Here is a 13,571-nt window from a genome sequence, read left to right on the forward strand (position 1 = left end):
TATTTACAATTATACGCGTGCAACAATTACTTTAAATAACTATAAAATTTTCTAGCTACTTCAAAAAAAAATTACAGTATCAATAGAATGGATATTCTTCGCAAAAAAAAAAAAATTCATCTAAGAGTTTAAGTGAAAAGTACAAACCAAAGAAAGCTTTAAAAAAAAACTCAGAAATTTCACTATATATAATTTTTTTTTTTTTTTCTCAATCCTCTCACACCAAAAATTTATTTTTTGTTAGGCCCCATGAACATAAAACAGAAGCAGGGGGTTGTGAAAATAATTGTAAGTCTATCCTAACCCATGATAATATATTAATTTAGGGATCTTTGTATTATTGACGAAAAAAAAGATTACAGTAAAATAAGGTAATTAAAAGCGGGGCCCAGGAACATACCGCTTCTTCATGATTTGACTACCTGATTATTATGATTTTATATCAGCCGTCGGATGACAACGATCAGTTCACTCCCCCTCTCGCACTCTCTCTCAACATCAACACCACGCCACTGCTCTGAGTTTGACTCAGTAGACACTGTAAAACCAGAAGACGAAACAGAACAGAACAAAACAAAACAAGCGAGTTGCTGCCAGCAAACACTCTCTCTCTCTCTCTCTCTGAAAAGTAAAAGAATAAATATAAAACCTGCTGTTTGGCTTTCGTAGTTCCCACAAGGAAAAGAAAATCAGAAAGGCAAAGGCAAAGAAGGCGTTACATTTACGAGGCCGTTGTTTCTCTCTTCTGCCAACTGAAAGAAACGCTTCGCGTTATTCCTGATATCTGTCTGTTATTTCTTAGTTTCACAGATCAATGCTGCACCGACACGTGTTCCCCCGGCTGAGTGACGGCGGAGATACTGTCAACGGCATTCCTTCGCTCTGAATTTCCTATACGTGCTTCCCGTATGTGTTTTTCTTTTCTTCTTATTGACGTTGAATTTTTGGTGAGAATTTTCCGAGACAAATTTGCTTGCTGAGAATTTTACTGTTTGAAACTTTCATTCACGTAATGCTTGTTTTGCTATTATTAGTTTCCGAGGTATTTTGATCGACTGCTTTGATGTTATCAGCTTGCTTAATTCAAGATAACAAGACACTGTTTGGTTATGTGAAAAGAAAAAAGTGTTTTTTTTTTTTTTTTGCTCTTTTGGTTTGCGGTTTATATGTTCATGTGTTTGTGATGAACAAAAAGGGAAACTGCTTACTGTATGGAGCTATTTTCTTTATCTATTTTTTCTCCATCTTTTGTTTTTCTGTTAAAATGCAAACCAAGCGAAGTCTCAGAGTTTTGAATTTTGAAAATAAGTGCGCTCTGGTCCTCTGATAGCTGGCGTTGTTTGTCCTTTGGCTTCGATTAAGACTGGTCAGATTATCTTATCTCAAGATTTTCAATGTTATTGCTGTGCTGCTAACATGGACCACTCAAAAATTTTCAATTTCTGGGTTCCTTCTTGTCAAGTTACGCTTCAATATTCTTCTTCTTGCTTCCAGTTTCAATTTTATGCCGCTCAGAGTTGAAATAAATTTTAGTTGATGTGGAGTCCTCAGTTGTTTTTGAGAGTGTTAAAGCTTTGTCAATTACGGTTTGTAGCTTTGTCAGGTTACGAAATTGAAGAAGACAAAAGGTAAGCTGATGAAAGATTTACGGCCATTTGATTTGCATGATTAATTTCCTAGTCTGTATATGGAGTGTTGAGGGACCATAACTATTTTTAGATTCTCAACATAGTCTTGACTAAGAGATACAGATTGCTGGGATTTGTAAATTGAATTGAACCGGAGAAGAGAAGAATCGATCGTTAGCTGCTCTGAATATCTTACAGATGTGCAATTTGTACCACCAGATATTCTGGTAGTTAGGAGAATTGGCTGATCTTATTCTCCAAAAATCAATCTAGTGGGACACCTGTCCATTCATCAAGAGAATTACTGCTTGTTTAGGGCATTAACTTATATCTGGTCTCTGTATGTTAACATAACATCTGGTTTTGTTGGCATTTTTCTATGTAATTAGTTGACAATACATTCAATTTTTTTATGTTGTTGTTTTTCATTTTTTTTTCCTTTTCTTGTACGTGCAGTGTGGATTACATTGCTGGACAAGAAACACCCAAGCTGCTGCAGTGCAAGCTTTTGCAGAAAAACAGGATGTGTAAATTGCTGTAATATCAATTTGCGTACTATCTAAGCCACAGCTGGACTCAGAGCCTATCTAGTCTATGGAATACCATCCGGAGCTCAAAAGGCATTCGAAGGATGAAAAATCATATGGAACTTCTGCAAAGACTGCATTTCCCCTGGCAGGTCAGACGGTAGATCTCCAGGACGGGTTCAAGCAAGAAAAGCCTAATTTGTCATGTTCTGATCTCCATCATGAAATTACAAGAAATACAAATGATGTATCACCTAAGAATTCAGCAAATCACCAAAAGCAACGAATTGGTAGAAAGGGAAAGAAGGAAGATGAGCTTGTGAAGTACATGTCAAAGGTACCAAATTATCTGGAGAAGGGGAAAACCCTGCAGGAGAAAGTTTTGAATGTTGGTGTTCTTGACTGGGGGCGTCTAGAAAAATGGCAGTGTAGCCACAAACACATGCCATACTGTGGTGGCAGGTCTTCACTTTCCAGTAGCAATTTATCCTCGTCTTTCTCTGAAGATGCATCGGCTTCTCAGTCTGGCAGAGGATACATTTCCTCTCCTTCTCATCAAAGGATTCGTCGTCCTTCGCTGCAATTTCATCTGACATCGTCTCCCGTAGATGCTTTCCCTCAATCTATCAAATCCGTGGGACAAAATGTGCAAAAGTTTCAAGATCTCAGAGATGGCCAGAGTAACACCTTCAATAATGATGGTAAGTTCATCAGAACGGAAAAGCCTTTTGGAGCTCTGCCAAATCGGGTGAAATATGAGGTTGGATCCACTACAAAGGTGAAATTGAAGACTCAAGATGGTCAATGTGCGAAGAGAGCAGAAAAGTGGCAAGAAGAAAACCCAGTTGTTGCTGACCAATTTGTTCCTGGAAAACAAGAAACTGTTGTTCTTCACTTGCCGTCAGATATTCCCCAAAGCAATGTTTCCAGAACACCCAATCTTCCTGATTTAACAATGACATCAGGCCAGCGACAAGCAGAAACTAGGCGAAGGAGCTTCTCAGAGAAATCTAAGGACACAGAGCCTTGTGAAGTTGATAATAATAAGCTCCTGCAGATGAAGCAAACCTGCTTAATAGATGCAAAGATTGACAGCTCATCAAAAAGATCTCAGTCAGTTCCACGTTCTGCAAAAATAGGTAGTTGTCCAACTGGAGGCGGAAATCTGGAAGACAAAAAATCAACCACAACAATCAACAAGTTCACTGCCAATGAGCCTCTCATGGGGTTGGATCTGAATGTGGGTAAAGAAGAAACCGAAAAAGTGAGAAGCACATCTCCTTTCCGCCGATTGAGCTTTAGTATGTGTAAGATGGGCAAAAGTTCTGGTTCCAAGGGAGCTTCTGCTTTGCCACAGTTGAACACAGCATATGTTTCTTGTCAATCTGGTTCAGAAAATGCCGTGGCTTCTTCCGGCCTTGATACTTCAAGTAGTGATAAAGGAAATGCCTCAAGCCAAGCCAGGTCAAGCCCTTTAAGAAGGTTGCTGGATCAAATACTGAAGTCGAGACCAACAAATGGTCGTAGTAATTCAGATCCTTTGCCAAAAGACTCAATATCAAAAGATAAGACCTCCAATTCATCTGATGGCGGACCATGTTCTTTGAATGTAGCAGCACAATCAGGGAAAGTGAAATTAAATTTGACCAGTTGCACGACAATCAATGTCAATGATTCACTTCAGGAGAAGAAACATGGATCAGAAGCAGCCCAAGCTCTTTTGCGTGTTGCTGTCAAGAACGGCCAGCCTTTGTTCACATTTGCTGTTGACAATGAAAGTGACATTCTTGCAGCTACATTGAAGAAGATTAGTACTTCTAGGAAGGAGGACTACAGTTGTCTTTATACATTCTTCACCATTCAGGAAGTGAAAAAGAAGAATGGGCGGTGGCTAAATCACAGAGGCAAAGGCCAAATTCACGACTACATCCCCACTGTTGTTGCCCAAATGAAAGCTCGTGGTTCTTGTTCTTCTAATTTGATAAAAGAGAACCATGTGAATCACTTTAGCATGAGAGAGTTTGTTCTATCCTCTGTGGAACTTAGATCGGCAGATTGGCAAACATCAGATTTGCAGCCAAACAATGAGCTTGCAGCTATTATTGTCAAGATCCCCATGAGAATCAGTAGGAGTAGTGATATGCAGGAAGATCATCCAGAAGAAGGGTTGAAAGATAACTTGCCGGAGGTGACATCTGATTCTAATTGTGGAACAAAAATACAGAATTGCCCTTCCATAATTAGTCAAGACATTGGTGCTACAGTTATACTACCAAGTGGCGTTCATGCTGTACCACATAAAGGAGAGCCTTCATCACTGATCCAACGTTGGAGATCAGGCGGTTCATGTGACTGTGGAGGTTGGGATTTGGGTTGCAAACTTAGGATTCTTGCCAACTGGAATCAACTCATTGGGAAGGCAGGCTCATCCAACGCTTGTTCCACACCAAACCACTTTGCACTATTCTATCAGGTATTTTATTTAGTTCTTTTAAATCGTGGACCAAACTAATTGTTCGCGAATTATAAAGGTAACTGTTGATTGACATAGCCTTTTTCTTTAAATGCATATCATCAGGGAGGATTAGAAGATAACGGGCCTCTTTTCAGCTTAGCCCCATTTAAGGATGGTATATATGCTGTCGAATTCAATCCATCGCTTTCCCTTTTACAAGCATTTTCCATTTGTATAGCTGTTTTAGATAGTAGAAAAGCATGTGAATTTTCCGAGTCTAGTAACCTCTTCGAAGAAAAAGCATCTACGGAGACTGTATTAGTACCAAATGATGGAAAAAGAGCTCCAGATCAAACTGAAGGAGAAGTTCCTGCAAGATATGTTTCATATCCTCCACTTTCTCCGGTTGGACGAGTCTAGTTTTACATGCAAAGTGTTCATTTAATTAAAGTCCAGGTACAGATACATACATTCAGTCTCCAGTTTGCTGAGCAGGCAGTGCATGGAATCTGCTTTTAGATGGCAGAGTCATCCGTGAAGTTGAAGGGAAATTTTCTGTCAGATCCACAAGCCCGTTATATTATTGGGAATGGATCCAAGAATGTTTGAGATGCTCATATTTTGTACTTAGTTTTGCCAGTAGGAGCAATACGAACTTTGTGCTGAAATAAACTTAGTCACGAATGCAAGTGTGCATAATGTATTAGTAAGTGGTATTTTGATTTTAGTGATACCGTGAACTTAAATGGAGCTTGAATTTATGGATGAAATATTCCCAACAATAAAATAAAACAAAAAGTGTTATCTGGTAAAGGTATCTGTCAGATCCACAACCTACACACGTAGTATGATAATATATGGTAACTTGCGAATGAAGTTGATGCGTGGATTAACCAAGTGCTGCGGCCAATGTCATTATCTTATGGGTGCACTTTTCTGGACACGACCGGATGATATAGCGCATCGTGAATGAGGTTCGAGGCAGTGGATTTACATAACAATACCCATGTGGCAGTGCCATTACTTTTGGGTGCACCTATAACGTGACATGATTATAGATCACTTCGTGAGCGAAGTTGATGTTTCCAATTAACCAGAGAGTAATGCATGATAATGTTTTTTATGACTTAAGAGCATAAGTAGAGATAGAAGTTGGAAATCTTTTTCAGGCTAGGCTAGATTAATATTTTTGAAGTGACAAAAAAAGAAATCTAAAAGTAAAGTATTAAATCAAACCACAATATTTAATTAACCCTTTTTGAACTTGAAAAATACCCTGTGAACTAAGTTAATTAAACAAGAAAAATTATCAATTCAAAGTTGTGACTACAGTACTCTATAGGTACCATACCCCACAACTCCATACCATTAGATGGTTCTACTTTATTAAATCTTAATAATTTTGATTATCTGATGATATTCAAGCTGTAGGGAACAATACCCTTAGAGAATCACAAATAGATCATAACTTTCAAAATTAAAAGGTAATTGAGTCACAAGTTTATTTGAGATAGAAAAAGATTTCTAAAACAATATAGAGTAAGGAAGAGAAAGTTGGGAAAAACGAGAGTGTCTAGTTTTTAAAACAAATTAAGTGATAAACTTTTAAAAATAATTTTATTATTAAAAATTCACAATTTAAAAATCTCAAAAACCATTTACTAATCTCTTTCTCTTTATACTCACGATTGCATAATTTGTCTCTATTCTCACATTTTGTAAACTAAACTCTTAATTTCACTTTCTTTTAGGATAATTTTTTCCCTTAATTTTTAGTAATTCTTCCTTTCTATATATAAGAATTTTTTTCTTTTGACATACACTAGCTTTTGTTTTTGTTAAATATTAATTTATTAATATTCATTAACTTTTGTAGCTAGTAAAAATTTGTTGATGTTTATCTTTGAATTATGAGTTTTGCCTCTCTAATTGGTTTATGGTAGTCTACAATAAAGAATATTATTTGCGGTTAAAATAAAATATACAAAAAAATTGAGAGTGAAAAAAAGAACAAATGGTTAATTAAATAATTTTTTCAAAAATTATTTTAATAATAAAATTCTTAACAAAAAAAAATGGTGTAAAAGATGAAATTAATATATTCGAATAGTCCCACCCTTCATAAATACCACATGATAATTTTATAAAATTATAACATTATAATTATACGTTAAAAAAAAAAGGAAAAACTCTTTTAAAAAAAAAATTGATCAAAATTTGGCTGGCTGTATAGCCCATCCTTGTCTATGAATAGCTTCGCCCTTGAGCACATGTACCTTGCGAATAAAGTTAATGTGTTTGATTAACGAACAGTGCCACGAGACAGCATCCATATCGGAAACTAGACCTACATACACGAAATGAATAAAGTTGATATGGTCGATTAATAATGTGAGGGTAAATATTTTAATGGGTACACATGCACATGTGACATGACTGCATTAAACCTCATAAATAAAGTTGACGTAGGATATTCACGAAGAAGTGACATGCAACGGTGTTGATTAGTGTTGATAGGGAAGTGCATAGACACTATTAATTTTTATTATTTTATAAAAATTACTGTTTAAATTTAAATTTATTAGACACTATTAATTTTTATTTAATAATTAAAAACTTTGGCAAGTTTTGTTAGGTACAAGAACAGTAATGTGGGTAGTCGTCACCGTAATTTTAGAATGGACCATTGGAAAAGTCGATTTAACTCTCAGGCTTATCACAAAATATAGAGGGTTTATATGTCAGTCCACTGAATTAATATCTCATCCTTATACGCAGTGGCGGACTCAGAAACTAAAATGAGGGGGGACTTAGTTTAAAAAAAATTATTTAACTTAGATTTTTTTTAATGTTCACTTGAATACATTTTAAGTCTTATAAATTCAAATTTTATTACTTTTTTTTAAATTCTAAATAATAATAGTAATAAATTATTTTTTTAAATGCGTGAAAATATCATTGTTTCGAAGTAGTTTCTACAAAATATTTAAAAAAATAAAATAATGTGGCTAATGGGATTTGAACCAAGGTTTTAAAACCATTAAATAGCACTCTTACCATTGAACTACAAGTTTTTTGATATATAAAAAATGTGTCCAAATTAATTTATCTAATTTTTTCAGAAGGGGCTTGGGGTACATTTAAAAGAAAATTTAACGGCCCAGGGGGGGCTTCATTGGGTCCGCCCATGCTTATACGAGTTTTTCAATAATCGATCTACACAATCACTTCTTTAAACCTAATTTTCATTTTTTTTCTCTCTTAAGCACACACACACACACACTAAAGGAAATTCTCTGAAAGCTATACTATTTAAAAGAGTTTATTTGTTAAATGTCTAAAATCTAAAATTTTATTAATTTCAGATTTTTTAAACTTATTTATTTATTTTTTGGAACTTATGTATAATACTTAGATATTTACGTCTAAATAGAATAATGAACTTTTGTAATTTTATCTAAATAAGAAGTAAACATTATATTAAAAAATATCTTTATTATATATAATGATTCTCTAAATTATAAAACCTTAGCTTAAAAGAAAGTCCAAGAATAAGCAATTTCTTCTATGACTTTTAGGCTATAAAAAGCAGATCAGGCCTTACAATGATCAATTTAGAGAGTAGAATAATAATAATAAAAGTATACTAGCCCTTTGTTATGGAGAGTCTCCCAACTCGTACTACACCATAATTTTTCGAATTATGACCTTTTAAATATCTAATTTTTTTATGAGTTGGATTATTAACACTCCTCTAAAAGTTTTTTAAAACCCATTTTCTTTATTTATTCCATTAGAATATTTAAATAATATAAATTTCTTTTGACACCTCCTATAATTATAAAAATAACCTTATTTAAAGACTACTACTCATAGGACTCCCACTCTTTCAGTTTTCTTGGTATTGTTCAGATTCCATAGCGACAATTTCTTTATTTCTTATATGATTTTTCAACTCTTAATTGCATGAAGTATGTTCTTCTTACTCGATTTCACTTCTTTGTTAAAACAATTTCTTCTTGTTTCTATTTTCTCCACAATTAAGAAAATAAGAAGAATGAATTTCTAGCAAACGAAAACTTATTAGCATGTACGTATCATATACGTGGGTGTAATTAGATATATTTGTGTCTGTTAATATAATTTTATTAAGGGCTAAAATTGAACATGCACAAAAGGGATTAAAAGAGAATTTTGGATTGATGCCAATAATCAGAAATAATTTAACAAGTTTTGCGAAGTTGCAACCGGGTTCTTGTTTTAGCCCAATTTAGCTTTAAAGAAGCCGTGGGCTCGATCTCCGAACCCACTGGAGGCCCACACGCCATCAGCCATTGCAATTTCCAAGTTAAAGGGGTTAATTTCAAAACATTGAAAAGCTTTTGGGTTAATTTTGTAAATTTTCCAAAGCAACCCCGACAATTATCCAACGGTAGGTAACTCATCCATACAGAAACGTTTCGACTGTCGATTTACACAATCCCTCCTCCTCTGAACCTAATTAGAAATGCTAATCCCGTTTAAACTTCATTTTATTGATTTTTTTTTTTAAAATTTAAATGCAAATAGTTTATTGAATCATTCGATTCGAAACTTTCTTTCTCAACTGCTTCCTCAGCAAACACAAATTCGACATTTTTGTTTCTCTTCAAAGAAGCCGTATCATCATCCCACGATCACATATGCTGTCATTTTTTAATCCTGCATTGGAAATACTGTTTCACTCTTTTTTGTTTGGTAGAAAAAATCGAAATTAAATAATTTAAATTCGAACTTAGAGCGGTTTATGTGGAGATAAAATAATATAAATGCGAACAAATCATCATCATCATTTTTTATATTTTGTTCTTGATTAATTGATGTCGAAGCCGAGCCTTATTCTCGGATTCTGCAATGCCGGTTTACGTTGATCGTGAAGCTCCTAAGGTTTCTTTCTGTCTCTACTTTCAATAACGGCCGTTGATTTCTTTTTTCCTTTTTTTTTTAATTTTTGGTTTATTTGATTGATTGATTGATCAATGCAATGTGTAGCTATGGAGGAAGATTTGCTCCGAAACAACAATAGAAATTTCGCTACTCGCAGAAAATTGGAAGATCATACTTGGTGGAATTATTTTTCAGGTTTTTTTTTTAATAATTAGCATCTATTAATGTTAGGCTCAGTACAACTTATTAAATAGAGCATACAGCAGTAGAGCTTATAGGAGTAGAGCTTATAACAATAGAGTTTTTGGATAAAAAGTTATTGAGTGTTTGGTTGTCAATTAAAAAAGTACTTTTAAACCATTAAATTGTTTGGTTGTGTAAAACTAAAAGTGTTTTTGTGTAATTAAATTATAAAAAAGGATATGTATTCATAATTATATAACATGTAACAAAATGCATTCAAGCTATCAATTAATAAGAAAAAATCAGTTCAATCACTTCTTTAATTTTCAAAATTAAAAATTACATCATTGATATATACTCTCTCAAGTGTTGTCTCTCAAGTGTTGGGTATGTGTAGGGATTGCAAAATTAAAGTGCTGGTTATTTAAAAAAAAAAGGAGAGAGAGATAAAGTGAAGTGGCGGCATTTGCAATAATTAATAATCTGAAGTAAGCTGAAATGAGATTTTGATTTTGATTCATTGAATATTTTTGTGTCAGTACATACATGGATTGGCGGCTCATGCAGTGCATTACTTACATCAGCCAGGACCATTACTTCAGGATTCGGGATATGCGTTGATTCCTGTTAGTTTTACTTCTGGTTTGCATTATGATTCTGTGGTCTTTGTGTGAAATTATGTACTGTTTATTTCCATTTCCTTTTATTTGATTTTAGGAACTCGGTGAAGATAAAGCTTACATCAGTGAGACTTTATTCTCCTTTCTCTTTTTTTCCTTTGTGCTGGTAGGTTTGCTTTCCAGCTTCTAGTTGATATTGATTAGAGTGTTTTTAGCAAAATTTCAGTTATTTCTGTTTGATTAATATCTGCAATGGTCACAAATTAGTGTTGGTGATTGATGGTAGGTATGCTTATATAGAGAATTTGGTTGTACATTGATTCAAAATGGTGTTATTTGTGCAGTGGACTTTTCATCCATTCATTTTCCAGAGCAAAAGTTTCCATACGGTTCTTCTATGGTGCAGGGTTCTTGCTTGTTTAGTTGTAAGTACTGGTTACAGTCATCAGCATTATTTTCTTACTGGTAATGACATGAGCTCTTTCATACTATGCCTCCAATTAACTTAATATGGTGATAACATGCTTACTGGAGATGGGTCTAGAATCTAGATACAAGTCCTCACACTTCGTAGTAAAATCCTTCCCTTCACTCGGAATACTTTTCTCTGACAATTTCTTTAGGCATATTTTGTATTTTCAGGTTTGCCAAATGCTTCGGATAGTCACATTCTATTCAACTCAGCTTCCTGGTCCAAATTATCATTGCCGTGAGGTAAGATTTTGGAAGACCTTGCATGATTTGTGTCAATATGATGTACTTCAGACTCCTGGTGTTGTCAAGTTTATTGTTCAATTGTTGGATTCAGTTAACTTCTTGTTAAAGCAATGTTTTACAATCAGGTACAAATGTCTCTTTCAGGGATCAAAACTTGCCAGGCTGCCCCGTCCAGAGAGTGTAGTTGAAGTGCTCTTAATCAATTGTTAGTTCTATTACATTTAACTTCTTAAACATTTACATTTTGCTTTATTGATTATATAATCAACGGAACGATGCTTGTTTAATTTATATCAATGTGCAGTTCCTCGTGGGATGATTTATGGTTGTGGCGATTTGATATTTTCATCACACATGATTTTCACCTTATTATTTGTGCTGACATATCACAAATATGGCACAATAAGGTAATTTCTCACCACAACTCGATATCATAGACCTTGTCTATTGGTTACAAATTTTGAAGTGGCATTGCCTGGTAGAGCATTATCATTTCCCGACATCAGTTTCTGGATTATGACTCTGCGTAAGGTGTTATTTACGGGTTTTTAGGTTAATCTGTGGTATATGCTTACAGATTTATCAAGCAATCTGCTTGGCTGCTTGCCATTATTGAGAGCCTTCTGATTATAGCATCTCGCAAGCATTACACAGTTGATGTTGTTGTTGCATGGTAAATGCAGGATCTACTTACCAGTCAATTAAAAATGAGAAAAAGAAATATATCTTAATGATTGTCTTTTTTTGAGCTTTTGCAGGTATACTGTAAATTTGGTAGTTTTTTTTATTAACAAGAAGTTGCCAGGTTATTGTTCACAATTAATTTCTTTTCAGTACTTTTAACGTTGTTTACTCGTGTATCGTTTTATGTGAAATCTCTCGCTGTTTTGAATTTGAAGTTACTTGAGATGTATTGAAAGCTGCTTATTTTCAATTTCAGAGCTGCCCGACCGATCCAATGCATCCGCATCTCTGCAATTCCTACCAGTGAGCTCCAGAGACAAAGATGGAAGGAACAAAGATGAGCTCCACAGATCAAATAACGGAACTTCTGGCCACATTTGAGATTGAGTATGCAGTATCAGTGAATACATGCAATCACCATTCGATGTTTTATCTTCTGGTCGCCTTTCTCAGTTCAACTGTTAATTGCTGTCTATATAGATCTAGAACACAAGTGAATACACATAGTCAGCGATGAGTAGAAGTTAGATGCAAGCACGAGCTGAAGATAGCTCTGCTGTTGTTGGAGGGCAGGACCTGTGCCAAAATATCAATAATAAGTCTGATAAACATCGTTTGTATTGTCGGTGGAAATAGAATGAAATATTTTAGTTCAACTTTTCATCTGTCTTCGGATGATAGAAAAATAGGTGACATCATCTTTGTTTTGTGGAATGCCAATTTTGATCGACATGTCTGCTTTTCAGTAAAAGATAAAGAACTTTGTGAATTATTTGAGGTTACAGTGACAAGATAAGATGCCATGTGATTCATTTTTTTCGACTGGCAAGAACCAATGATGCAATTTAATAATACTTCTTGTCTAGTGTCCCACCAATGGTCACCACTTTCTAGTTTCGACTCTATTGAGTGCACTCTGTATAATTTCTTTTCAAGGGAGTTAATGTTATGAAATTGGAGCCATCATTAGTTACATCACAAGCCTTTTCTTTTCTTTTCTATTTTTAAGTTTCGAGACAGCTTCATTAAGACCCTTGGTATTGGCTTTCAATTGTTTAAGATGGTTCAAAAATTTTGGAATCGGTTAAACGAAGATTCAAGCTTCAAGCGACTTTAGGAGGTAATTTGATTTTGAATACGTGTAAAATGAATGAAATTTTTGCTCTTAATTTACCTCCCCACCATTGAAGGGCTGTTTCTGTAACCTACCCTTTTTGCGCCATTAGCTTGCTTTAGTACTAATGTGTAGAGCTGGCAAAATTTGACACGACCCGATTACCCGACACGAACACGACATAAATAAATGGGTATGGGTCGTCAAATTTAACACGATTATTAAATGGGTCGGGTCCGGGTCAACACGATTTTTTTCCGTGTCGGGTTTGGGTTAAAATTCTTGACCCATTTACCCGATCAATGACCCGATTATATTTTCTATTTTAAAATAATTTACATATTCTTATAATTAAAACTCAAATATTAGAGATGATTTTCTTTTTTTTATTCTTTAAAAGGGTGAATATAAACACAATGTTTTATTTATAAAATTTTACATACATTTAGAGCTTCAATAGTGTAAATGTGTAAAAATTGATAGACATGTATATTTTATAATATTGATATATAGAAGGAAATAGGATCGAAGGATGGATGTGCTTTCGTTAGATCTCAATATTAAAACTTTAAATAAACCAATTAACGGATCGGCTTTTCCAAATTTTTTAAAATAATAAATTACCAGCTTTGATTATGCAATTCTTTGGATCATACAATGTTCAAACAAATTTGAACGCGGTTAGTCAATTTTAATAACTAATTGATACGTGGCGTT

The 13,571-nt window shown here is 34.4% G+C and overlaps 2 protein-coding genes across 5 annotated transcripts; both read left to right on the forward strand.

Annotated features, from left to right (window-relative positions):
* The first annotated feature begins 604 nt into the window (after nt 1–604).
* Nucleotides 605–5,407, forward strand: LOC18034069. Of its 2 annotated transcripts, none has more exons than XM_006424909.2 (3): nt 605–906; nt 2,085–4,628; nt 4,734–5,407. In XM_006424909.2, exons 2-3 carry the CDS (start codon nt 2,223–2,225, stop codon nt 5,028–5,030), a joined length of 2,703 nt encoding a protein of 900 aa, XP_006424972.1. In that variant the 5' UTR covers nt 605–906; nt 2,085–2,222; the 3' UTR covers nt 5,031–5,407. The 2 variants fall into 2 exon arrangements, with proteins under 2 accessions (XP_006424972.1, XP_006424973.1); XM_006424910.2 differs by lacking the exon at nt 605–906 and adding an exon at nt 1,166–1,628.
* Nucleotides 5,408–9,070: 3,663 nt separating this feature from the next.
* LOC18035462 (phosphatidylinositol:ceramide inositolphosphotransferase) lies at nt 9,071–12,607 on the forward strand. Of its 3 annotated transcripts, XM_006424911.2 has the most exons (11): nt 9,071–9,536; nt 9,642–9,731; nt 10,259–10,345; nt 10,437–10,505; nt 10,684–10,764; nt 10,982–11,053; nt 11,201–11,261; nt 11,361–11,463; nt 11,634–11,729; nt 11,815–11,861; nt 11,997–12,607. In XM_006424911.2, exons 1-11 carry the CDS (start codon nt 9,504–9,506, stop codon nt 12,119–12,121), a joined length of 864 nt encoding a protein of 287 aa, XP_006424974.1. In that variant the 5' UTR covers nt 9,071–9,503; the 3' UTR covers nt 12,122–12,607. The 3 variants fall into 3 exon arrangements, with proteins under 3 accessions (XP_006424974.1, XP_024034691.1, XP_024034692.1); XM_024178923.1 differs by lacking the exons at nt 11,634–11,729; nt 11,815–11,861; XM_024178924.1 differs by lacking the exons at nt 11,361–11,463; nt 11,997–12,607 and having other exon boundaries at nt 11,815–11,846.
* The last annotated feature ends 964 nt before the right edge of the window (nt 12,608–13,571 follow it).

The sequence above is a fragment of the Citrus clementina genome, unplaced genomic scaffold, assembly GCF_000493195.1.
Source record: "Citrus clementina cultivar Clemenules unplaced genomic scaffold, Citrus_clementina_v1.0 scaffold_8, whole genome shotgun sequence".
Classification (NCBI taxonomy): Eukaryota; Viridiplantae; Streptophyta; class Magnoliopsida; order Sapindales; family Rutaceae; genus Citrus; species Citrus x clementina.

What these genes read in the sequence shown, in the direction of transcription:
- LOC18034069 (XM_006424909.2), top strand. Translation starts at nt 2,223, where the DNA reads ATGGAATACCATCCGGAGCTCAAAAGGCATTCGAAGGATGAAAAATCA. An exon ending in ACTTTGCACTATTCTATCAG is followed by an intron (nt 4,629 to 4,733) that starts GTATTTTATTTA and finishes GCATATCATCAG; the next exon opens with GGAGGATTAGAAGATAACGG.
- LOC18035462 (XM_006424911.2), top strand. Translation starts at nt 9,504, where the DNA reads ATGCCGGTTTACGTTGATCGTGAAGCTCCTAAG. An exon ending in CGGGATATGCGTTGATTCCT is followed by an intron (nt 10,346 to 10,436) that starts GTTAGTTTTACT and finishes ATTTGATTTTAG; the next exon opens with GAACTCGGTGAAGATAAAGC. An exon ending in GGGTTCTTGCTTGTTTAGTT is followed by an intron (nt 10,765 to 10,981) that starts GTAAGTACTGGT and finishes TTGTATTTTCAG; the next exon opens with GTTTGCCAAATGCTTCGGAT.